This window comes from Mauremys reevesii, linkage group 10, assembly GCF_016161935.1.
Source record: "Mauremys reevesii isolate NIE-2019 linkage group 10, ASM1616193v1, whole genome shotgun sequence".
NCBI lineage: Eukaryota > Metazoa > Chordata > Testudines > Geoemydidae > Mauremys > Mauremys reevesii.
In genome coordinates, this window is record NC_052632.1 from 76157171 (window position 1) to 76183018 (window position 25848).

Consider the following 25848-nt stretch of genomic DNA (forward strand, 5'->3'; position numbering starts at 1 on the left):
TCACTTGCGAGGGCAGGAACGAGTGTACATGGCACACAGCCCTCTGGCCCAACCTGCCGGCTTGCTCCTTCCTCTGAGCAGCTGTGTTACTGGAACAGACCAGGATCCCACTCCCGGGGGTGCTCACAGAATGGGGTTCTTGGATATCTCTGGGCTTTGCAGAGAAAAGATGCTTGGAAACTGAACCAACGCAGTTCACTCTGTCAGGCTTCCCGGTCCTGACAGCGTCTCCTTCACTGTTTGGTGAAAACGTCCCCCACACTCCCTGCTCCTCAGCTTGGCAAACACTAGTTCCTGCCTGCTAGACATGAGATCTTGGGAGGTGTGGAGAAAACTCCCATTCACTGTGGGGCCGAGAGAGCTCATGGGGCTAGAGGCAAAGAGACTCTCCCTTCCTACTGGGGAACAGAGGGAGGCCTCCCTCTTTAGGAGTTCGAGGGGGATGGAGACAGGTTTTGGGGGGATGGCAGGAGATCTCTACGATATATCTAAACAGGCATACACATGGAAACACAGCCACGTATACGCACACAGGCCTTGGTCTAACTAGGAAATTACACTACAGAGTTCAGCTGCCATGGATGAGATTTTAAAATTCCCTGCTTTAAACAATGTTTCTCTTTCTTTCTTTCTTTCTTTCTTTCTTTCTTTCTTTCTCTCTCTCTCTCCCCAAATTACAGCTGGACAAATACAGCAAGAACGATTCCACTACTATTTGCTCTTAACTTTGAATTGAATCCAAGCTGGCCCTGTTCTTTCTCCTTCCCACAAACATTCATGCAATCCGGTCAAATGCTAGTGAACGTCAAAGTTGCACGTGCGTATTTGTGTGGGATGTGCTTGCACGCTCATCCAATCAGGGAGCAAAAAGGTAATCACACCTGACTATTCTGACCAATCATAATTTACCAAGATAGTTTGACTAGGGAGTAATGAATCATGTTTGTGATCTACAGAACACTGCAAAAGTCGCCAAACACTTTTGTTGAAGGAAAATAAAATGGGAGGAAATTGCCACCTGCCCAGGATTGTCCCACAGAGGGGAAAAAGAGGCAAATTCCTTGGGTAAATTATTTGTTTTGGATTTTCACTCAGTTCTATTTTGAATGAAGAGGATGCTGAGGAACTGTTGCCTACTGTGTCTCTCTAATTTCCTCTGGCATCACAGCCAGCACTGCGTCCCCCCGGACCTGTGAGCTGATTTATGGAAGGCGGCACTTCCTGACTACCGGAAGATTGTAATTCATAATGAGGCTCTTCAAAGTTGCAGCCGATGCTTGTGAGGCGGGAATCGGGACTGCTGTTGTCATTCCCCTCCTCTGCTCCTACCTGCTTTATCTGTTCTGGTCCTAGGCAAGCCCCTCACTAATCAGAAAGTAAAGAAAATTTCACATCCCCCTCTCCTTCCCCTAATGGGCTCAAACATTGTTTCTTTCAGTGGATACAAACATGGGCTACTTAGTCTGACATTAATATCGTTCTGGGGTTTCTATATCTGGTTCCTTTGGGATGGCAGGGCTATGAATGAGCAGACCCAAACGTGGCAACTGCAAATGAATGAGCTAATCCAGGGTCTGAATGGGTGGAAAATCCAGAGCTGGAGAACAGTTTGGTCCTGGCCTGCCATGGTCTTGTTACTGTTCCAGTTGTATCCTTAGTTTGGAGATGTGTCCCCTTCGCTTAGCCTTTGCCTGAGGCAACACTTCGGAGGACTAATATCCAAATCTGCTCTGGTGCCCAAACTTTCCAGCTGAAATTGATGCAAGTCAGCGTGGGGCAGAGGGAGCTCGGCAGGGCTAGAGGGACAGAGACGGCTCTTGAGCACGGGTTAATGGGCACTGTGGGGATTAGAGGCAAAAAGACTCTTCCTCCCTGCTCTATCCCTCTTTAGGAGCTAGAGGGATGGAGACAGGTTCTGCTGAGCGATCCCAGCACATCTTGGGTGTGGCTCTAACGTGTGTTGTTTGCTACAGTAGGTTGAAACCAATGAGTCTCTATGTGTAGTATCCCCCCTGGAAGGACCCGCCTCCATGCCCTCCATCAGGGCTTTGGAGCAGCCGAAGTAGCGCCAGCGCCCCAAAGGCCCATGCTGGGACAGTCTCTTTGGGAGGCTTTGCTTCGGGTAGACAACTGGCCATGGGGGATGTAGCCAATAAACTTGCCTGTCCGTTATTTTAACCCTGACCAGATTGTGTCCTGCCCCCGCATAGGAGAAAATGGTGGAGGGTGAAGATTCCCCACCTACAGACATACTTTCTCCCCTGCAGAAGAGTGGAGCAGTCCCATTGGGGGGTGCATGACATGCTCTCTGATAGCTTCACCGTTGGTGGGCCTGCACCATTTTGCCTGTGTTTGAAAGGGTCCCTCCAGGATCCCAGTGCCCATGCCTTCTCCAAGCAAGTGAGCAGAGCCTTCTGCACTACAGCTTAGCTGGACATTATTAAACCATAATCAACCCTTTTACTGCAGTATAATTACCTCAGACAGAGAGATGGGGGCCATTGTCTGAGGATCAAGTGCCCCAGAAAGCTGGCCGCCTGGCCAAACGTGTGCAGAGCTGTAATTAAAGGACGCAGGCAGTTAATGGAAAAGCAGCAATGCCTCCAGCAAGACGCCAGGTGAGGAGTTTGTGACATCCAGGCCTCAGGCGCCGTCAGCCACAAGCAGCAAAGTGCAGAGAGTAGGGTAGGCGAAACTTGGTGGGCTCCAATGGTTTTAACCCTCAAGATTGCTCTGTCTTTCCCCCAGGGAAGTTTGTAAGAACTTATTAGTCAATAGCCAATCCTTCTACACCATGAGAAGGGGTTGGTGCATCAGGGCTCTTGCCTGACACCTCTTCCTGCTGTGCCTGGGGTCAGCCGGAAGGTGACATGTATTGCCGTTTTTAGCGTCTCAAAGTCCCTTTAACGCAGTCCTACTGGAGGAGGCTCCTCCTAGCTTGATCTTAGTGGCAGATGTTGCAGGGTGGAGCTGGTTTCTGCCCCTTTTTCCAAGTCTAGCCATTAACCCCTTCCTGCTCTGGTCCAGTTTGAGCTTTGTTCACCCCATCACAGGCCTCTGTACCTCCTTTCTGGGTGCTCTGTCCCATTTTTGCATGGCTCGCCCTGTTTCCTGTCTCACTTCTGCATGCCTGTCCCCAGTTTCCCTGTGTCCTCCCTGGGGGCTCCAGCTCCTCATGCCCCATTCCACTTCCATCTGTTGCCTTAACAGACCAAAGGAGCTGCATGAAGCGAATCCACATGGTGGGAAGGTCCTGTCAGTGAGCACCAACACACCCTGACAATGAATAGGGCTTGCCATTTACTCAGACTGCCGGGTCATAAATCCATCATGCAGAATCACTAAAACTCATTGGCAATCACCTCAGAGCTTGTCCTCTGACAAAAAGCCAGAAGGGAGGAGACCCAGTCTGTGACTGTCCCTGGCACTCCGTATTGGGTAAATACATTCTCTCCAATACGAGGGGCACAATGCACATTTGACTGTGAATTATAGGAGTGTAGGTTTGACTCCTGTCTGGCTCTCATACACTGTCTCTGGATACAATCATGCACTGCCTTGGAATATGGATATAGATGATCTAATAAGTCTTTTCCATTTAAACTTCTTTGGTTCTGCTTGCCAAAATTACATCAGGTGTTTCCATTGTGGGATGGTATTTTTCTTACTTCCCTGAACTATATTGTGTATGGATTCTGTGCATTATTAAACACCTGCTGCCTTCCACCCCAGAAGTGGCAGCATTTCAGTGATGTCTAGCAAGAACTTCCTGTATGGTTTGTATGGCAGTTTGCTGAGTGCGTCATATGCCTTTGAGATCCTCAAGGTGCAAAAGGAATGTCAGATTTTCTTATTTAGTTAAGTGGCTTTGAAGCGGAATGTGTTCTGCCAGTTTTATTCAGGAGAGTGGGGGAGAAGGCAGGCAGTTGGAGTCATTTTCTAGTGGGGATCACAAGCAAAAGCTAGTCGAGAAGAAGGTGTGTGAAACTGTTTTTCTGCTCTATTTGTTTGTCTTGTCTGTGTTTCTGTTTGGTATGTGGGAGGGAGAGCAGGTTAGATGCTCCAACTCTGGGCACTGGCAGTCAGCGTTTAAACTGCTATAGGAGAATGCGCCTGTACACGTTGCCGTTCAGCTGCTGGATACATGCAGTGACTCGATGGTCCCGATTCCTCACTGTCAGTCATTCACACCTGTGCAAAGTGCAATGGGTGGAAAATGCTGCCACTTGGCTAGGGTAGCGCTTTGCAAGGCAGGGGAAAACCAGGCCAAGTGTCACACACTGGCCCGTTCCCATTTAAGTCAAGCTCCCATTTACTTCCATGGGAGTAACATTAACACCCTGAATCAGGTACCCACGCAGTTTGAGTGCTCGGTATCACTCAGCCTTCAGCCTCAGGCTGTGGACCTGAGACACCAACAAATCCCATTCCTTGTGTGTTGTTCCCAAATGGTCCACGCAGAGGTGAGGGTTTGGCGCTATTTATTAATAAGAGTAACAACAGATTACATTTATGTAGCTCCTTTACTTCCAAAGGGCTTGGTTCAATGTATACATTTATCAGTTCATCCTGGAATGCGGCCATCTCTGGGGTGAGATACAGCAGCTATTTAACTGTGCATAGCAACACTGTGGGTCCATCACCAAAGAAGAATCCTGGCTCCAATTGAAATGATGGGGATGTTTAGGTAGGCAGAATGTGACCACCCGTATTAGCCCATCTCTTCATATTATTATTGATGATGTGCAGGGCCTTCCCCGACCACGGCTCAGGGCCCCACAGCGAGGTGCTGTACGGAGAAGTAACAAAGAGGTCCCTGCCCTGCAGAGCTGCCAATCTAGATGTGGGACAGGATGGACCAAACAGACCGTGGGGGTGGTGTGGGAGGGGGAGGTTACAGTCAAGCAAACAGCCATCTCAGCTGCCCATCTGCGTGGGGCAGGGCAGTTTGTGAGCCCCACGCCCAGGTGGTTTTTGAAGAGGGGGGGGGGGTTTGCAATACTCCTGCTCCTCTGGTAAAAAGCCCCACGAGGCCTTTGGTAACCACAAGCAGCAAGGCCCCTTTGCCCGGTCTGCCAGCCAGTGGCCCCCAGCCTGGTGCCCAGGCGCTGGCTGAGACCAGCCTGGGGGAAGCTGCCACCTCCTGCAGGGCTGGCGGCGCCTCCTGTGCGCCTGGCTGCTCCCACCCAGCCCAGCTCCCCCAGGCCAGGCTGCCGAGGCTGCTGCCTTTGTGCCTGGAGGGGGGCAGAGGGGGACCGGGCACCTAGGGGCGGGCTGCTAAAGCCACCCAGGTTCCCCTGCCTGGGGCTGGCCCCAGAGGCGCGGGCACCACCCCGTAGCCAGCCCTGGGCCGGGCCGGGCGCGGACCCCCGGGGCTCGCCAGGCGGGCGCGGGCGCGGCGGGGAGAGGCCGGAGGAGGCGGGCTGGCTGCTGCAGGAGGAGGCGGGAGCGGGGGGCTGGGGCTGGGCCGGGCCGCCGCGCACACGCTCCCCCCAGGCGCGGCGCGGCGCGGCGCGGAGCGGGCAGAGGCTGGATGGAGCCGGCGGCCGGGCGATGGGAGGCAGCGGGCTGGCGCAGGCGGCCGGGCTGAAGGCGGCCGGGCAGGAGCGCTGAGGCGGCGGCGGAGCCAGCCCGGCCAGAGGTAAGGGAGGGAGGACGGGGGCCAACCTGTTGGGCATGGCTGGAGCCCGGGGCTTGGCCCGCCCGCCCAGCCCGGCTCAGGCTGCGGCCCGCGGGCGGGGGACAAAGACCCCGAGCAGCGCAGGTTGCACATTGCACGGAGCTGGGTAAATCCTCGCCTGAGATTTCAGGGGGGGGGGGGGGAGGAGACACAGCCACCCCCATCCGCCCCAGGTGCACCCCGCGCTCTGAACCTGCCCGGAGGCAGCTCTCCCCACCCCTAAAATGCCCCCCACCCCCGGCGGCTGTTGGATCGCTGCGGGATTCAGACCCCCCATCACTGTAATTAAATCGGGGCTTTTCAGATCCCTGCCTTCGTGCAACGTGGGTGTTTGCGCAGCGCCCCCAGGAGGGGGCATCCCAGGCAGGGGAGGGAGCCAGGAGCCCGGCTCGTGGCATGGGGGTGAACGGGGAGCAGGTGGGCGGTGGAGAAATCAGCTGCCTTTGCTGGCACGAAATGGGACGAGCATCTCGCCGGTCCCCGCTTTAGGCAGCCGCAGGAGAGCAGAGCCCGGAGCGAGCCGCAGTGTTTAGCTCCCTTCCAGCCCGGCTTGTCTAACCCTCTCCTCCGTTGCCAGCCGTGTAAGGAGCCCACCTTGGGGCTGCATGGCAGCAGCAGGGCAGCTGGGCTAGGAGATGGCAGAGGAGGGAAGGAGCTAGAGAGAGAAGAAGTTGCTTTGGGGACAGAGAGCATCAGCGATTGTGGGGCAGCCCAGTGCTGGGGTTTAACAATCCAGGCAGCGTTTAGTGATAAGGGAATAAATCCTGCCTAGGAGAGGGAGCTGGACCTGCTAGAGGAGAGCCACTGTCCGCACCCAGCCAGCTCAGATTTACTAGATTTTTGCTACCAAAAATATTTAAAAAAAAAAAACCACCACAAAAATCTTCCTGACACTTGCCTAAGGCCTAATGCTTCTCTCGCTGATCGAGGTGTACGTGAGCAGTAACTGCACTGGTGTCAATGGATGCACACCAGTGTAAACCCACTGTGAGTGCAGAATCAGGCCAGGTGTTATTAAGGAATCGCATTGACTGCAGAACAGCAAAGATTCCTTCCTGTACGGTGTACTGTCCGTGCGTCCCAGTTTTATTGGTCTAGTATAATCAGTAAGAAGTTTAAGTTGTGATAAGAGGCTTTCATAATAGGCGTATTCTCCAAACAGGTTTTCTATTTAAAAAAAATCTACCACAGGCTTTACAGTGGGTCTGGAGACCATTTCCTGTCTAGTCTTATCTGATTTGTTTCTTTTAGCACCAGGTGTTTGGTAAGTGGTTTTTGCTGTGTTTGTTTTTAATAATTTTAGCTGCTCTCATTACTCTGCTGAAGGGTGTTAAGAAAAGGTTAATGAAGCATGACTTTCTCAACAAAAAATAATACAGAAAGGATCTGTATTCATCCCCAGGCCTGTCTGAGCCAGTCAGAGCGCTGTTCCTGGTTGGATGGTCTCGCATCTCTAACAGAGAATAATAAAGCACTGACCTGACAGTCGACCAAAAGGTGTTAATTCCAAACTCAGTTCTGTAAGCAGATTCCTAGCATGTAGTGTCAACAACTGTTTCATCCCACCTTTAAAAGGGAGTGGAGCCCACTTAAAGAAATAACTGTGAAACAGATCAGGAGTCAATTCTGGTGCTTCAAGGTGACTGAGCCTTAGGGGTCAGTTTTCTGTTGTAATTTCATTTTCTTCAAAATGTGACACTCCAAGGTTGCTGTAGGTTTCCAAATGAAACCTTGCAGGCTTCATCCAATGCATGGACCCAATGCACGAGGCCTACGTTTGTTCCGTGTAGGCGCAGGTAGCTAGATTTTTACCCTCACCCTCTTTCCATTCAGTGGAAGTTCAGGCAAAAAATTCCAGGCCCATGATCAAGATGCTCGGTTTGGATCAATTTTGGGTTGCAGTTGCCTTGAGTTGTTAGCTGCTTTGCTCTTGTTGCATTGCCAGGCTGCTTGTTGGAGAGGGCACATGCCCCTTAGATTGTGGCTGGAGTATAGGACCTGTTGTTGCTACTTTGACATTTAGTCTCTGAAAGAACAACATGTCAGAGGCAGAGACAGTGGATTATGCTATTAGCATAATGGTACTGACTGGCCTATCACACAGATTCAGAGGATGCGGTGGCACGTTCCTGAAATAAGTAAATATGTTTATGGCTCAAGGAAGCAATCAAAGTTTGGAAGGACTAGATTCTGAGGGGTCAATATAACTTTCATTAGCTTGTGTGACATTGGGACTGCAACCCAATTAACTAAGGCATTAGGTTTCTATCCTTGTTTATCCAATGTGTGGCTCGTCGGTTTACCATGGCTAAGACTCCATGTAAACCTTTATATCCTAGCAAACATCACATCTCATAATGAGACAGGAAATGACTGAAATTGAATCCCCCCCCCCCCCCCTCCACCGTGAGTCTGTTTTTAGGAGCATTTTATTTCCCCCGATGAGTGTGCCTAAAGCTGTGTTTTGGTGGAGCACCTCTGACATCCAGTGGGCGGTTGGGGTAATACACAGTAGACATAACTATAAATAAGGATCTATCCTTTGATGGTGTTTGGAATGAAATGAAGCTGGGGATCATCTAAAAGGATTTTGACCATGCAAAGAACTATGGACCTATATGCATGAACTGTTGCTGCATTAAGAACAAATATTCAAGGTATCAGCTGGCGCTGTCTGATTCCACAAGAGCCTCTTGGAGTTTTGCAAACTCTAGCCTCCCTGCAAGGCTTCTTGGGGTCAGGTCGGAGACTTAATGTATCAGACCCCTAATGGAATCACTGTGTTCTTGTTGGGATTCCAGATATGCAGGTAGATTTTTCCCCTCTTCAGAGGCATCATTCATTGTGGTAGCCAGACACATGGTGCTCACCACAACAGAAAACAAATCAAACCCAAAACACTCCCAACTCTGGGAGGCATGTTCCTACCTGAGGTGGCCTAGAGCACCATCTAGCGGCAGAGCGAGGTCCCTGCAACACAGCCCCAGTTAAGTTTAAAGGGGTTCTTTGTAAGTGGCCCCTCATGACAGCCAGGATCGGTTAAAACGGTTCCTGCTGCTCTCTGCTGGGCTCACAGGTTTGGGGTTTGGAGCCACCGATTTGGGTTTGAAATTACAGCCCTGGGAATGGTGGAGCTAGGGCCAGTTCAAGCAAATCTAGGTCTTCCTGCAAAGCCGTTTGCTTGGGGAACCCCTACTCCCAGGCCTGCTGCAGAATCCAGAGCACCAGCCAGGGCCAGGATAAGGAGGAGATGTCCTGAGTGACCAGCAGCCTCAAGTTATGGTCCCATTGATTACCGAGCTCTCAGACAGTGTGAAGCAGCTGATGCTCCACATCATGCAGCCCTGGGGCATGAACAGTAAACATCACACCAGCCTTCCAACCTGCCCTGCTGGGAAGGTTCTGGATCTACACTGCCCTCTACTGGAGGGAATGGGAATCTCCAACTTTTAGCAGAACTCTTATGTTGCTAATAGAGTGTCTCCTTCAGCTCAAGGGGTAGGGCCTGTGCTTTCAGACCAGAAGGCATTGGGTTCTCTCCCCGTGTTGAAGTGCTCCTTGATCACACAGACAGCATAGAATCAAGCACAAAATTGTAGGAGGGCCACCAGTTTGTTACAATAGTTTGCCCTTTGCCTTCAGATGAGGCTCTCAAATGCCTTTACAAACATTTTCTAAAGCCTATGAGGAAGGTATTATCTTCATATTAGAGAAAGGTAAACTGAGGCACAGAGGTTAACCAACTCTCCCAAGGGCATGCAATGAGTCAGCATCCAAGCCAGGAATAGAACCCTGCCCGCTGCTCTAACCACAGACAGCATTGCCTCTCCCATGGCACGTCTCTCAGCCAGCGATGCTGTCTCGTGGCCAGTCCCAAGTCCTCTTTAACCCAGCTGACTGCCTGGTCTGGAGCCAAAGACGCCCTGGTTGGTCTATTCTGGCCCCTGACTTGGGCTTTTTCATATTATTGTTCCTGGCAAAGCGGAGGATTAAAAAAAAAACTCCTCAGGTTTATTTATTGAAACTGAAGCATGTGACAGGCTGCTGCAGAGCAGGAGCGTGGGGACATTAAAGCCCCAGCACCAAAGCAAACCCCTGACAGCTGTTGCTGTCACCCTGACACCCAAGGCAGAAAACCCCCTGGCTGTCAGTATGAAAACCCACTGAGTGGCAGCAGCCCCGTCCTGCCGGCTTATCAGGTTTGGAGGCTTTCAGTGAGGGATTTGCAGCAGCGATAAACCTTAACACCACCCCTCAAAGCTTGCGATAAGCTCTCTAGATAGCCCAGCTCAAAGCTGCTGTCTCTGCTCTTGCATTTGATGCCAGTGCGGTAGAAGCTACTGAGGTGGACGAGACAGTGACTGGCCCTGGGAGCAAAGATATGTTCTGCAGCCTGGGCAGAACCCTGAGCTGCCAGAGGAATGGGTCAGCCAGAGGGGGCTCGCTTTGGTGCACCACACGAGGTGCTGAATTGCATACAGTAATGCAGTGCCCTTTAAGGCGTGTCTGTGGAAGGAACGCACCTGTGCAAAGAATGCAAGGCTATATGAGGGCAGGCCTAAAGGTCTCTGCTGAAATAGCCATCCCTGAGCTAGGTCTCTGGGCAGTGGATGAAGGGGCAAGTGGGAGCAAAGGAGCCATTGGATTTCCTTGTGGCCCTGCAACAAAATAACCTGAGACCAGCCTGCAGTAATAATTAGTGATATACCAATTTCCTAGAACTGGAAGGGACCTTGAAAGGTCATTGAGTCCAGCCCCCTGCCTTCACTAGTAGGGCTAATTTTTGCCCTAGATCCCTAAGTGGCCTCCTCAAGGATTGAACTCACAACCCTGGGTTTAGCAGGCCAATGCTCAAACCACTGAGCTATCCCTCCCCCCCTAACCTGCACTCCTTACTGACAGAGCTGGCTCCAGACCCCAGCGCGCCAAGCGCGCACTTGGGGTGGCGTCCCGCGGGGAGGGCGGCAGGTGGCTCCGGTGGACCTCCCGCAGGCATGCCTGCGGAGGGGCCGCTGGTCCCGTGGCTTCGGTGGAGCATCTGCAGGCGTGCCTGCGGGAGGTCCACCGGAGCCGCGGGACCAGCGGACCCTCTGCAGGCACGTCTGCAGGAGGTCCACCGGAGCCGCAGGACCGGCGACCGCCAGAGCGCCCCCCGCGGTGCGCCGCCCTGCTTGGGGCGGCGAAATTACTAGAGCCGCCCCTGCTTACCGAGCCCCTTTGCCTGTGCATGGGATCCTGGCACTGTCCTCTGTGATGTCTCTGCACTAGGAGAGTCAGTCTCACTCGGGGCCAGATCCCCCAGGCCTTGCTCAGGTTTGATTCGTCTAGTGTCCATCAGGCCAAACCTCTGAGTTGCCGAGCGCCTACAGCTCCCATTGACTGCAGTGGATCGGGCCCATTAGCTTTGATGGCCTTTTGCTTCAGTAAGGCCCTCTGGATTTGGTCCACTAAGAACACTGTTCCTCTCCGGCGCTAGCCGCTAAGAGCAATGCTCTGGGTCTGGGTTGAAAATGAAACTATGCACATCCCTCCAGTCTCAAACTTTCAGCTAGTGTGAGCTGCTGTGAGAAATGATGCAGAAGCCCTGGCTGTTGGTGTTTCGCCTGAGCTGCGAAGGCTCTGGCAGCAGGATGGGATCTGTGTGATGGTGGTTCTTAGCACAGTCTTCCTGGCCTTTGGGAATGGGGGAGGATCAGTTTTCCCTGATAGTGATGCTGTCTCTGTTAAAAAGCTGCTCTCGAGTGCTCGGTTCTCAGACTCCGAGCCCATCTGGAAGCTGCAGCGCCCTCCCTGGTGTTCTACACAATGAAACACTTTGAGACCCAAGCAGGGGGGGTCGGGGCACTGGGCAGGAAGGTGGGGTTATGAGACAATCTAGTTCTTGTGAAACGGTCCCCAGGATGTGAGCAACGGAGAACCCCACTAGCCTCATTCTATGCAGGAGAACCCTGTAGCATATGTGTGCCAGGCCCTGCATCCAGACCCAGCATCGCTAACAACAGTGCGCAGGTCTTCATGCCACACTGCAACTGGACTTGCCCTGAGCTGGACGCCCCACCGTGCAGTGCCAGTGTAGACAGCCATGGTAGTGTGGCAGCAGCAATGGTGCAATTAGTCCTTCAGAGACGGCCTCAACAGCTCTGTCACCTGACAAGCCGGCCCAAGAGTAGCCAAGGCGGCGCCGAAAATGTGGCCCCTAGCTGCTCTGCACCCGCTCTGGGCGTTGTGGGGTAGGTGTGTAACCCATCCCTGCGTGGTGTGGTGCTCTGGGCCCTTCTAATGGCAGCTCGTCCAGCTAGAGTTTGATGAATCTGCTACAGCCTTAGCTAAGAGCCACATGGCTTTTAGCTCATGCAGTTGCGGCTCATACCCTAAGCTTTAGCAGTCCCAGGTTCAATCCTGCCTGCCACCGGCCAGGGTCAGTTGGTGTTATAGGTGCAACAATCCATAAGGCCCTGCTGTGCCCAAGGAGTTTTATGTGTGCATGTGGGACAGGGTGACTAATGTGGGAATCACACCAATACAGGGTGCAGTTGCGCAGTTCTTTAGTGTTTATGCAGCCCTATCCATTCCCTGGTTCAGGTACCTGGGCCCTGACAGCCATGCAGACTGCTGCAGTAAAGGGAAGCCTCGTAGCCCCTCCACTCCCAACAAACTTCGCTGGAGGGACCAGTGAAATTGCGCCGGCTGTGGTGAGCTCACAGCTACAGTCCCAGCTTCTTCCAGCAAGAGTCACCCTCACAAAGGATGTGGACGGCCTGGCTGTTGGGGAAACTGCAGCTCATATAGTGCTGGGAGACGTCCTGGTGTGAGACCTGCTCAGAGAGTCAAGCGGCAGAGGGCACAGATGACACCTGAGCTGGAGAGCTCTTTTTACCAGGGAAGAGACAGAGCTTACACAGGTTTAATTCTCTATGAGGTTTCGTTGCAGGTTCTCCTTCACTCCATTGCTTCCCGCCTCGGAGTCCTTCTCTAAACACTATCCACACTCAGCTCATCCTGCCAGGTGGCAGCCTTCACTCTTGTACCGCACAACAGAGGAGCGGTTCGGTGATAGTGATGGAGTTCTTGGTTCCATGGGGGGGTCTCTCCTGGTCTTGCCCACTGTTCTAGCTGTACGGCTCGAGCGGGCTCAGAAAGACGTGCTATTTTTCATACCACCAGCCCTGCAAACTCTGAGAGGCAAGCTGGATTCTTTCCCTCTCACATGTCATAGTTTATTATATAGTGTTTGTACTGCAGTGGCACCTGGCAGCCCGAGTCACGGACCGGCACCCCATTATGTGAGGTGCTCCACAAACACAGAACAAAACACCAGTTCCTGCCTGGGGAACTCCATGCTCCTCCGTGGCAAGATCTGTATTATTGGTGCTGAGGACACGTGAGAAGGAAAGACCCCAGCTTGTCTCTTGGCCTCTCGTGGCTGAGGTTCCAGTGCTGGAAGATAAGGGGGAGAAACATCTTAGAAACTGAGCACATTTGAGCCGAAAGTTACTGAGGGACAATAGGGAAGGAGCCAGGGCTGTTGTGTAATGTTGGTGTACCTCAGTGAGTGGGTGTGAATCGAAGTGTGTCTAACTTGGTGATAGGGATGTGTTGGGAGGGGGCAGGTTATTACACCAGGTTAGCATCCGTCACCTCTTAGTTTGGGCCTGCGTGTGCCACTTTGCAGCGACTCAGGATGGAGGGATATGGTTGTTTTCTACGGGTAGCCCAATGCGCAGGCCAGGGGGTGTAACTAGGAGAAACAGGATGAGACTGAGCAAAGGAAATGGCTGATTATCAGGAGAGATGTCCTGCCAGTGAGGTGAGGGAAAGCAGTGGGAGCCCGGGCAACGCACTTGAGATGCTGTGGTCATTCTGGCTCCATCAGGGGGACGGGCCAGATGACCTCACAGCTCTTTTCCCTCACTAGCTACTGTGCTATTTTGCATGGAGCGTTTAATGTTTTCCCTATGACGTATTACGTTAGCTGAGCCCTTGGCCCTGTTGGGAACAAGCCCTGGGGGGTATCCCCTGAGGACCATGCTGGGAATGAGCTGATGGTGTGTTGCTGCCCTCTCTTGCTTTAGGTCAGCCACAATGGGCTCTGTCAGAGGAGATCACTTCAAGGACATCAGCCCCGTGGTGACCCCCGAGGGAAATGTGGTGATGAGCTTCAGCTTTGACAGCTACCAGCTGGAGGAGGAGGAGCTGCAGGCAAAAGGGAATCAGGCCAAGGGAGTCCTCACCTTCATGGAGCCAGGTAGGGCTTGGCGGCTGGGCTTCGCATCTCTCCTGGCGCTCAAGGAGGGAGCGTGGAGGAAGGGCCGAGGGGGGCACCTAACGATGGCAGTGACAGACTGCTGAGGTGGCTCCCTGGATGCAGGGAGAGGAGTGGGGAGAGAGACCGTTGTCATAGCCAGTGCTGCCCCAACCAGCAGAACGCTCCAGAGCGACGGGCAAACCCTGCTTTGCCCCCCCAGACTTTGGCCAGGGGTTCAGATTATCCTGGCTCCTTGGGTCGGGAGATCTCGCAGGGGTGGGCTTTCTTGCAAGGCCTTCTGGCCAGGCCAGATGCGCCCCTTGAGCAGCCATTACCTCATTGTGGTAACGCTTCAGGCCCAAATGAGACCCGGACACACAGAGACCACAGGACAAGGTGGAAATGATGACAACGATACGTTCGGCGAACTTTTTCCAAGCCTCCAGAAGGTTCGGTTCAAATCTTGGCCGGCGTCTGGGGCTGGTTCTTATTGTACAGGAGCCATTTGGCCCAGTCCTTAAGCATAACTACTGTGAGTGGAGCCTGCTGTCCAGGCAGCCCCTGAGCCATCGCCATGGCCCGGACGTTCTCCTGCGGCGCAAACAGCCTGTGGGGAGAACAAACTAATCCCAAAGCTTTGTGGCTTTGTAACTGCCACAGAGGTGACACACCCTCCCACATCCCCAGGACTGGCATGGGGGTGCTGCAGCCAGGACCCACCAAAACAAGCAGGGAATTCCCCAACTGCGTGGGTCCGAGGCAGCACAGAGGACACTTCTCTGCTCACTAGCCAGGGGAGCATGACTGGGCCAGCAACTGTGTGGCTATTGGCTGGCCACCCTCCTGCTGAGCCCTCCCCTCGGAGGAGGCGTGCAGGCTTTGACATCCCAGCAGGGTTGGGTAAGAAAGGCCATTCTTGGGGCTGAGATGAGGAAGCGTGCGATTTATCGTGGCTCCTCCCTCTGCTCTTAACCACTCCCCCTTCACTGCCACGCCTCTCCGTGGCTCCTGCCGTGGTGGTTTCGTTCCTCTCCATATGATGCCGGGGCAGTGGGGAGCCTGGGGGCCGGTGCTATTGGCAAGGCACACACATTACCACTTCCCTGTGCAGAGCCCCCGGTATTTTAACAGTGCAGACTCTGACATGTCGTAACTGCAGTGTGTTCCCAGATGACAGGAAAGCAATTAACGAGCAATCGCTCCCCTGGCCAAGATGATCTTATTCGAGAGTTTACTCCAAACATCTCACAGGCTGAGTCACTTGAGCAGGTGCCAGCTGTAGGACAGACCCTTACCTTACCTCCACTGGGGCTAGTTCCATTTGCACCAGCTGCAGCTCTGGCCCTAGGTTTGAACCTCTGCCAATCACTCCCTGGACGTACACTGGTTGGCACGGGACTGCTTCATACCAGATTACTTCCGTCCATTGCACATCAAAGACCTGGTATTCTTGTACTGCCAGAGTCACTGTTGAAAGGCCTCTATTCACAGGGTGCAGTTTAGCCAGGCTAGTGTTTATCTGTGGAGCGCCATAGGTGAGCCTGGCGTTGGGCACATGATGGGAACCCTGCAGTACAGCTATCGAACATTAATCCCGCCATGCACAGTGTGTAATAAAAAGGCTGTTTAATCCGTCTCGGAGCTCTCCGACCCTGCAATGAGGGGTGAGGGCTTGAGAGCTGCTTTCCCACACGGCCTTGTGGAGCATCGCTCCTGGGCCATTAGGGGCCCTTTGGGAAGGGCTGAGATTTAATACAGCTGTTGCTCTTTTGGGGCCCCCAGATGTTCCCTTGCGAGCCCACCTGAGATAACAAGCAGGCGTTTCTGCTTTGCTCTTTTCGGGGGGGGGGGGTCACGTGCAGAAGTGTGGCTGGGCTGGGGTCAGTGATTCGTGAAAATGTATGGCTGCGGAGATAAATAACTTCTAGTACAGGGACCATTTTGTTCTGTGATAGAAAAACCTCTCTCTTTGCTCCCGGTGTGGAAGGCTGGGACCTAGAGGTCGGTGAACAGAGGCACGTGTGCACAGATCCAGACGTACGAGTGTAGTACCGTTGACTGGTACTACACAATGTCCAATATGTGGGTTTCTTGCCCCTTCCGCTGAAGCAGCTAATGCTGGCCATTGTTAGAGACAGGATCCCAGAGGAGCTGGGCCCCTGCTCTAGTCTGGTTATTCCTGTGCGGGTGATCGAGTAGAATAATGGCGCTGCAGCGTCTCATGGGAGAGAAGAAAGTTGGAATGAATATACTGGGGATTCTTTACTGGAGCTGCAAGACACAGACAGCGCCCATCTTTTGGGAATGTTCTGTACCTCATCTCAGTGACCAATAAATCCGTTGCCTCTCGATATATTTCCCAGCCTGTCTGTAGGACTCTGTGTTGGGCTCTAAGAGGCCCATCAGCATAACTGCCACCTGTTCTGTCTTATTTCGGCATGTAGCCTTGGAAGACCCCGAGCCCCAGGATCGATACCATGGGATTTACTTTGCCATGCTGCTAGCAGGGGTTGGATTTCTCCTGCCGTACAACAGCTTTATCACAGATGTGGACTATTTGCATCACAAATATCCAGGTGGGTCCTTCCCGGCGATGGTGGTTTGGCATGTCCCAGGCTCTGCTCCCTGGATTTCATTCACCCTGAGCCAGGACATGACATGGAAGCTGTCACGTCAGAGTCCTCATTAGCAGGAGAATGCTAGTCTGACAGGCAGAGGGGAATCAGCCCGGACAGGCCGCTGATTTCCAATTCACATTTAACCTTTGAAAGCCAGCAGTCAGGATTCCTGATGTTAAATGCCAATAGCAAACACAGTCAGATTTAGTGACAGGAGATCCTAGAGGCAGGTTCTAGGATGTTGAAAAGACAGAAGCTGCCGAAGTGAGTGTATGTGTGTTTGGGGTCTGGTTTTGAAATAGGACTTGTCCTGGTCTCCCAGTTTTTCTGGATGCAAATATTTACAGGTGCTGGATGTCTACCAGCCTGAACTCACAAATGTAGCCCAATTAATGAGAGCAGTATCACCCAGTGGTGTTTGTATCCTGAGTGCAAAGTGGAGCTATAAAAAATGTGCAGCTGCCCCACGGGCATCTCCTGTGTTGCCCATGGGGTATCTCCCCAGACCCTCACCCCACTTTCTGTCATTCCACAGCTTTCTATTTCAGACAGCCCTGGCTGCCTATTTCCACCACCTGGAAAATGTTTCCCGTTCCTGGATATCCCTAGACAACGCAACCCTGAAATTGTTCTTTGAGGCTGCAGCTGAGTTACCCAAACAATGGCACAATAAACACTGAGCCCGGTTCAGCCCTCAGATAAACCAGACAAGTGGGCTGGGGGAAATACAGAACAGGCACCAGACCCCAAATTCTGTTCACCAAGGTGCCAACACAGACCCGTGATCAGCAGTAGCTTGCAAGCACCCTGCTCTTCCTGCTGAAATCAATGCACTCAGTCTGACGCTGCTCTTGGAACATTGCTGACCATCCTCACCTCTTCTGTTGCTCTGCAGGGACCTCCATTGTGTTTGATATGAGCCTCACCTACATCCTGGTAGCCTTGGTAGCTGTCATCTTGAACAATGCCCTGGTGGAGCTGCTGAGTCTGCACACCAGGATCTCTGTGGGTACGTCTCTCCATTTCCTTCCCCTGCCCCAGGGATCCAGACAGGACCCAAGCCTACCCCCACATTCTGGGGCTGCCATATTTCCTTGGCTATTTTCCCATCTCATTGGTGCAAGTGGTCAGGCTAGCATTTGCCAGAAGGGTGGACTCTACTCCTGTCTCCAGCGCATCTCCAGTGCCTCTCCACCAACTGACCTGGAAAAAGGCTGCAAGCACTGAGACATCATTGCCCGTCCTTGGCCCCTGCAGGGTACCGGAGTGTCACTTCTGCTCCCTGCCTGATCTCCCAGCAGTGAGGACGAGATGCGTGTTATGTGTGCAGATACCTTCTGTTCAGTTTCCAGGGAGAAGGGGGTTGGGAGATCCGGGCTGGTCATGTACAAAGCAGTATCAGCATATTCCAGTCACCCAAGCCTCAGGCCACCCAGTCACTTAGATTTAGCCCAGCATCCAGTGTAAACACCCGAACTTCCAGCCACGCAGTCAGTCAGACACACCATTAGCTGGACACCAGACATACGATCAGGCAGACGTTTGGACACCCAAACATCTGGCTGCCTAGAAACTCAAACATCATGAGGAACCCACATGTCGATGCCTAGGCTTCCATTCCGCCCCATAAGCAGTTAAATAACTAAAGCCATCTTGGCATAGATGGGAAGAAACGGGGGGTTTCTCTGGCCCCTTGTTCATCTGCTCTGTAACTCCATCTCCGCCTCAGTGCAGGGACGCACTCTCCCTCCAGGCTGTCCCAGTGGCTCTGGCGCTTGGCCCATTGGGGTTTCATTGGGATTCCGCAGGCTGCCGAACTCACCACATCGCTGTCCCGAGCCAGTCCAAAGGCTGGCTTCCAGCTCTGCTCTCTGCCCCCTGACTCCCGTGTCCATCTTGTTCGCTGCAGGATACCTGTTCGCTCTGGGTCCCCTTCTCTTCGTCAGTATCTGCGATGTCTGGTTGGAGCTCTTCACCCACAGGCAAGCGTATGCTATTAACCTGATAGCCGTAGGGGTCGTGGCCTTCGGCTGCACAGGTATGTGAAGACTGGCACAAGGAGGATAAGCCAGGTGGTTTTGGGGAGAGCAGAGTCTTGTTTCAGGGTACAAGGCCTGCTTGAAAATAGAGAGGGGAGTATCTGGAAGGGGGAAACTGCCCTTCCCCTCAAAGATCCTATTTCCTTGCAAGGAAAAGCAGGAACAAACCTTCTGACATTTCTGTTGGGTCCATATAACTCAGCGGTTTGCAGCCTCTAATGGGCTACCTGCTGCTGCCTGAAACTCCAGATCCCTGCTCCCTGAACCATCTCCCCGCTCTTCTTCTGAAGTGGATTTGTTCAGTCACTTACATCTGCTCTTCTCAGATCCCAGGAACACCCCGTAACCCATAGCACATGAAGCAGCATGCACACCTGCCAGGAGATGTCTGATTTGCATAAAATGGCATATATTTGCATAATATTCCCCATATTTGCATAAAGTGCTGCCTGATGGTCTGGGGGGCTTTCAACTTCTCCTGGAACCCCCAAATACCAAACTCCGTACCCACCCAACCCATCATCAATCAAACATGCATCCCTAGCATCACCACGTCAATTGCAGTCAGTGGGGCCAGATCCCAAGCTGGGGTAAATCAGCATAGCCATGGCTGCTCCTTGCTTCGCCAGCTGGCCTGTTAGTTCTGTTGGGAAGTGCTGACGGGGTGGGGCATACAAGTACCAGGCAGATAGATTAGATAGAAAAGAACGTGAATTGAAACCGACCTCTTGTTTTGTGAAAAAAGTGTGTGTGTGGGGGGGGGGTTCCCCTCCCATTTTGGGCTCTGTGAAGTGCCGGTTTTTGAGCTAAGGAGACACATTTATGATTTTTGAATCACTGCTTGCTGTTCCAGCTGCTGAGTTTCTGGTTCGTTTTGAAAATATTAGTAACCCAAAAGCCATCAAGTCCAGTTGTTACTGCACTAACCAAAGCCTTTTCCCTTGAGGCTGAATGCTTTGGAATAATGAAATTCCAGGGCCCCGTGCAGCTGCTGGGCAGCAGGACTTGTTAATCCCAGGGCAATCCCCAGGTGGGTGACTTTTATTCGCCAACCATATTTCATCCCGTAAAAACCCAGCCTTCTGCAGCTAATTAGCACCGGCTAGCCCAGGTGTGTTTACAGCCTTTTTATGATTTTCTTTATGATGCTGTTTAACACTCTGGAGTCGTTCGCACGATGCTTCACATCTGTAAACAACCGGATTCAATCTGCACCCCGCCCCCCAACACCCTGTTTCAGTTTGGCGTTTAGTACCTAGGGCTCTCATGTGCCGGAGGTATCCAGGACCGAAAGCTGGTGCCTTTCCACAGTATTGTTTTCTTATAGCGTTGGCAAGAGTGAAGAAGGCGGTTCTGATTCATGGAAGCGCTTAGACCTGCTGGAGGCCTTCCCCAGCTACAATGAGCTTAAAGTTAAGCATGTGCTTTCTTGAATCAGAACTGTAGGTAGGAAACTGCACCAACCTCTCCTGCTTCAACAGCTCCAGGGACCTCGGTAGGACTCCCAGCAATATATTTTGGCTAGATCCTCCCGGAATTGTGGGTAGGGAATAATACCTCTTCTCCTCTCTTTTTTCGGTGCGCCTCTCTCTTTAAGTGCAGCAATCCAGTTTCTACGGCTACACCGGGATGTTGCCCAAGCGGTACACCCAGGGGGTGATGACTGGCGAGAGTGAGTATCCTCCTAACCCGGGATTCTTAAAGCCTGCTAGCTGGCAGAGCTACTCGCAATTCTGATTAGATAATAGGCTCATTAGCCAGCTGCTGGCTGGCACCTTGGCCAGTGCGTCCTTAGTCGGCCCATTCTCCTAGATGTAATCATTAGTTGGCGCGTGTAATAAAGACCTCCGGCTTGACACAGAGACGACGTCTATACTTGGAGCTCAGATGTGATTCCCAGCTCACGCAGGCATCTCATGCTAGCTCTTGTCAAGCTACTGTGCTAGCCACGGCAGCACGGGCAGCCGTGATCCGCGTCGGGGGCTGGCCGCCCTGAGTACGTACTCACAGGGTTCAGGCGGTTTGTGCTTGGGGTAGCTACCCCGTGCTGCTGCTTCCCGTGCTGGGAGCATCCCTAGCCGACAGGGTAGACCTAGGCAGAGGCGGGTTGCGATGTTCCATCCACCACAATGTCAGGTTCTTGGGGAAGAAGCTGCTGAGAGATGTGACTTCTCCACACTAAGAGGTCTAGGTGGAGCCCGCCTTGAGCAATCTGGTAACGTTACGCCCAGAGCAAAGCCGCATACACGGGGTACGGCTGCGCTGAGGTCAGAGGTGTGATTGCAGCGCACGTAAACATACCTGAGCTAGCTGGAGTCTAGCTCACCCGAGTGCTCATAGCTGTGAAGCTATGGCGGCCTGGACTTCAGTGCAGCCTGTACAAGCCCTCCTGGGACCCGGGCACTTACTCGGGTGACTAGCCCCTATACTTCGTTGTGGTTGGTAGCTAGCTCGGGTATGTCTCCACGTGCTGCAGTCACTGTTGCAATGTAGATGTACCCGCCGTGTTTCTACAGCTGTCTCTCTGGCTCTGTAGAAGGGAGGGCAGCATGCAGACAGCACACTCACGTCCCATGGCATTTTACAGCGAGTAGAACAGAGGATGGAGTCTCTGCCGTGACCAGGGGTAAGGGTAGGGGTGACCTCCATCCCAGTTAGATTGCAGCCCATCCTCCAATGTACACAGCAAAGGCCTTCATTCATTATTAACTGAGTCTTCTTTAGAAGACCGCTCCATCCTCCATTGCCAGCGTATGTTGGCCCAGCCAGCCCAGCAATTGCTCAGTCTCTGAGATGGCTCGCTGGAAACTGACCGGTGTGCTGCTCACTCCTCGGCTGCTGCTGTCCAGAATAGGCGTTATTCTTTTCCTGGTAAAGTTAACAGCCATTGGCCAAGAGAATGGATTTGACATGCTGCTGTGCTCAGACCCGTTGGCCTTGGCACACGCTAGCAGGTGGTGGGCACGCTCACCACCTACCACTGGCAGATGCGCTAACTGACGACAGCTGTGGGGCTCTCACTGATGTTTTGACTGATGGGGAAATTCGTTGGTCTTTGGTTGGTGTTTTCATCAGTGGCCAGCTGGCCCTACGCCAGACAGAGAAAAACTGTAATTACAGTGGGCATGTGGGCCAGAAAGAAAGGCTGCCCTCTCCCAGGGGCTGGGGTAATGAACAGCACTCAGTGTGGTTGACCTGTCCCTTCCGCTTACATGGAGTGGCATGAAAACTCTGGCGTTGTCCCTCTACCTAGTGCTAGCTCCTGGGTTCCTCGGGGAAATACGCTGAATGGCAGAGGGGAGCATGCGCCGATCTGACGCTATTTCCCTTTGCTCTGCACGTGTGCGGCTGCTGCTAACACTCAAGAGAGCAAAGCACGAGCGTTCCCAGGGACTGCCAGCCGACGGGGCAGCGCCAGGTCTGTGTGGTGTGAGCCGATTCCCCTGTATTTCCCCCAGCAGTAGATGAGCCGTCTCCCAGCAGGGAGAGAGAACAGACAGTTCCTGTGCCTCACCCCTTTGTCGGGGAGATACCTGCCGCGAGGAACAAGTGCTGCGCCACTGGCCTCTCCACTCACTTTCCCCCACTGCAGCTAACTCCAAAGCAAACAAGGCCGGGACCAGGTGCCTGTTCTCCTGTGTTGCTGGGGGAAGTAGTAGGGAATCAGCTTTACTGACAGAAATCATCTCGGCTCACAGAGTAGCCGCTGGCTCACATCAGTTCTCAGTTCTCATTCCATCCAGCCCACTCGCCACGCGTTAGTGCCCCTCTCTGGGGCCAGGCCAAGACAGGCCCGGCCTGGCCACCGAGTCACATCTTGGGTTCTGTCCTTGTCAGTGGGTTTCAGACCCGCTCCAGAATGGCTCTGCAGCCCTGGCCATTAAGCTGCGCGCTGTCCCTGGACCCCCTGTGCCAACGGGCCTGCTTGTGCTCTCTTCCGCTCAGGCACTGCGGGGGTGATCATCTCCCTCAGCCGCATTTTCACCAAACTCCTCCTGTCGGACGAGAAGGAGAACACCATCATCTTCTTCTTCATCTCCATCGGCATCGAGCTCATGTGCTTCATTCTCCACCTGCTGGTGAAGCGCACCCATTTCGTCCGGTACTACACTGCCTGCTCCCGGGAGGGCGCTCCTGAGGGCAAAGGGGTCCCAGACCACGGCACCGGATACAGGGTTCACCACGACGTCACTGCAGAGGACATCAGATTTGTAAGTCTCTCTTTCTGTGCTATGTAGGCGGGTGTGCCAGGGCTTTTAGATCCTGCTGGGGTCCTGCTGCCTCTGACCTGCTGCTGCTGTGCTGGGGAAGGTATCTCCTAGGGAAATGGGAAGGACTGACAAAGGTGTACAAAGATACGCTGGTTTTGATAGGCCTTTTGATGCAGAATCCAGAGCTGAGTTAGAACTTGGAGCACAGCATCTGCCCTCAGACCCAGGAAAGCAGCAGGCTGGGCCCATGGGACCAGCTCTAACCAGTGGTGTCAGTTGTTTGGCATGAGAACCATGCTTTGCTTCTCATCACGGTCTGTCTGCCACAAAAGTCCCTGCCGAAGGGTATTAGCAGGGCTGCTCCTTCAGCTTCGCAGGCAGAGTGGTAGGCTAGAAATGCAGTGCTCCGCGCTCTAGCCCCTCACAGACGATGTTCATGAATGAGTGTGATAATTGGCCTGCATCTCAGTTGGCTGTAGGACCAGGGGTTGCCACCCTGTCGCCGGTTCAGCACTTTCTGGTGGGCCACCTGATCTCTGCAGGCTGGCCCCTGCTCTTTGCTTGTAGCTGTGACATGAAGACATTAAAAAGACATTTAAGATTTTCCTACCATTACTGTCCTGTGCAAACAATTGCTGAGGTTGCCACGGGGACGGTACGCGATTGGGCATGGGAGGGGAGGTGGGCTGTGCAGCCCGGAATGGGGGAGGAGATGGACCTACAAGACAACCTGCTTTCCGTTGTTGTGCACACTATGGAAAAATGTGAGAGCCCCTCTTTTAGGAGGTATGTGGCGCCCTCTACTGGTGCATAGGTGCAGAGAGAAGCTGCAGTATTGTATATAGATCTGTACAATAAAGGTGGGTGTCTAAATCTAACCCATATTTCCCTCTGCCCTTCCTGGGTGGAGTCTATTAGAGCCACTGACCTCATCCGTTCTGGCTTGGCTAGTGACAGCAGGACAGTCTTACATCAAGCTGGATACGTTCCCGGAGTCTTTCCCCCTCCTCCCACTGAGCTTTTCTTTGCAAAATACCCCCTGGCTCAACGCTACCCGGATCCCTCTTGTGCTTTCCCCAGGAAAATCGGCCTTGTGGGCAGGTGGGCTCCCCTCCGGGCAGCCTGGGGCATGAAACTGAGCTGGCTGGCAGCGGCACCTACGTGAGGTTTGACGTCCCTCGACCAAGAATCAAAAGGAGCTGGCCCAGCTTCCGAGGTAGGACACCAGTGTCCAGCTGCAGGGACCCGCTAGCCGGGCTGTTCAGACGCTCTCCGGCACTCACCGTGACGAGCGGCTTGTCTTTTGCTGTAGCTGGCAGGGACACCTGGTCCCACTCTCACTTAAAGGGGCTTTCAGAGGCTGCCATTTAAAGTGGAATGGTCACCTTTTTATAGTACTGCGTCCGCTTGAGCGTTTCTGTCGTGCCGTTGGGGGAGGAAAGATATTTCTTTACTAAAGGCTCAGGACATCTGGGATCAGCTCCTCCTTTGCCACAGCATTTTGATGTGACCTTGGGCAAGTCACTTATTCTCTGTATGCCTCCCCATTTGCACAAAGGGGGTGAAAACACGCCCCTAGTTCATCAGTATGTGCGAGGCACTCAGAGGTTACTGTGATGGCAGCCATAGACGTCTATCCCTAGGATAGACCTTCCACCCCCAAACGCTTTGTGCTCTAGATACACACAGCATCTCTGAGATGCAGTTGCCTCTGGTGTGGGAGGTGGAATCTGTCCAACACATCGCACCGTGGAGGCAGAGAAATTTCTAGGCCAAAGTGAGGTAATCTCATGGTATCCCATGATGCACATCACAGGGAGTCTGAGGCAACATTTCTACCAAGCACTGGACATAAAATAACACTGCCAGCTACCGTAGTCTCTCTCGCTTGTTTGCCCTCACGGGGGCAGGGGAGGACAGGGAGGTCACAGCTAGTGTAAGTTAGCTATTCCCTGGAGTTGCAGTTGTGGCATGTACACAACGTGTGGAATGACAGCATTCATACAGCTCTAGTGTCTGATGGCAATCAGAGAGACTGCTTAGGTAGCCTGCTGGATTCAGCCCTGAGTTCTGCTGAAGTCATTTGAACAGCAACTGTTTACACCAGTCTTGAACCTGAGCCACAGTTCAGGGAATGGAGTCTGGCACGGGCAAATGGGTTTCCACTGTGGGAGATGGGGTCAGAGTTCTGGGGGCAGAAGCCAGTGTGGTCTTCTGGATTGATACGTCTCTGCCGCATGCTGGGAAAGCATCCGTTCACGTGCAGAACTAATCAGTGCCTTTTGTGAGCACCCCTAGACCCGGGCGAAGGCTGGTGAAGGTGAACCACTCACTGCCATGCTCTGCAGGGGCAAGAGCATGGGTTTAGTAATAAGCTGACGAGTTGCTTTGGTGTCCTCCTCCAGACATGATGCTCCATCGCTACGTTGTCTCCAGGGTGATCTGGGCCTACATGCTTTCCATAGCCATGACCTACTTCATCACACTGTGCCTCTTTCCTGGGTTGGAGTCGGAGATCCGCAACTGCACTCTTGGGGAGTGGCTCCCCATCTTAATCATGGCTGTCTTCAACCTCTCGGACTTCGTAGGCAAGGTAGGAGGGGTCCTGGCTAGACTTCCTGTGCAGGCTTCCTTGGGGAGGGTGGGTAGTCATTGAGGTGCCAGATGAGCAGTAGGTTACTAAGGAACAGGTCTCGTCTGATGGCCAGTCTACCCTGCCGTGGAAGAGAACTGGGAGTCAATTGCCCAGGTTCAGGCCATGGGCTTGGAGTGGCTCATGACTTCCTGCAGTGCATATTTTTACAGACTTTGTCTTCCCTCCTCTGCTATTAGAAAACCAATCCGTTAAAACCGGGTTGTCTGCTGATCTGGTGTGTTATTAAGGATGTGGTTGGTGTGTGTTTGGGCTGAGGGTCTGGTCTGAATGGCGTTGGATTGTTACTGAGGATGGGCTAAATTTGGATTCCTTCAGATGCCACAGTAGAGACCTGTTTGTTTCCGATGGCTTTTTTGCTCTGAAACTATCACTCAGTCTAGGCCGGCTTCCTGAACAGCC

At 53.1% G+C, this 25848-nt stretch overlaps 1 protein-coding gene across 2 annotated transcripts in view; it reads left to right on the forward strand.

Annotated features, from left to right (window-relative positions):
* Positions 1–5545: 5545 nt before the first annotated feature.
* The window catches only part of SLC29A4 (solute carrier family 29 member 4), a 30845-nt gene continuing 10542 nt past the window's right edge, over positions 5546–25848 (forward strand). For both annotated transcript variants that reach the window (XM_039492887.1, XM_039492886.1), the window contains exons 1-9: positions 5546–5641; positions 13753–13925; positions 16370–16501; positions 17439–17552; positions 18453–18581; positions 20180–20254; positions 22528–22793; positions 23874–24009; positions 25199–25386. In XM_039492887.1, the coding sequence (XP_039348821.1) occupies positions 13763–13925; positions 16370–16501; positions 17439–17552; positions 18453–18581; positions 20180–20254; positions 22528–22793; positions 23874–24009; positions 25199–25386 (1203 nt within the window). In that variant the 5' untranslated portion in view covers positions 5546–5641; positions 13753–13762. The remainder of the gene's footprint in view (positions 5642–13752; positions 13926–16369; positions 16502–17438; positions 17553–18452; positions 18582–20179; positions 20255–22527; positions 22794–23873; positions 24010–25198; positions 25387–25848) is intronic.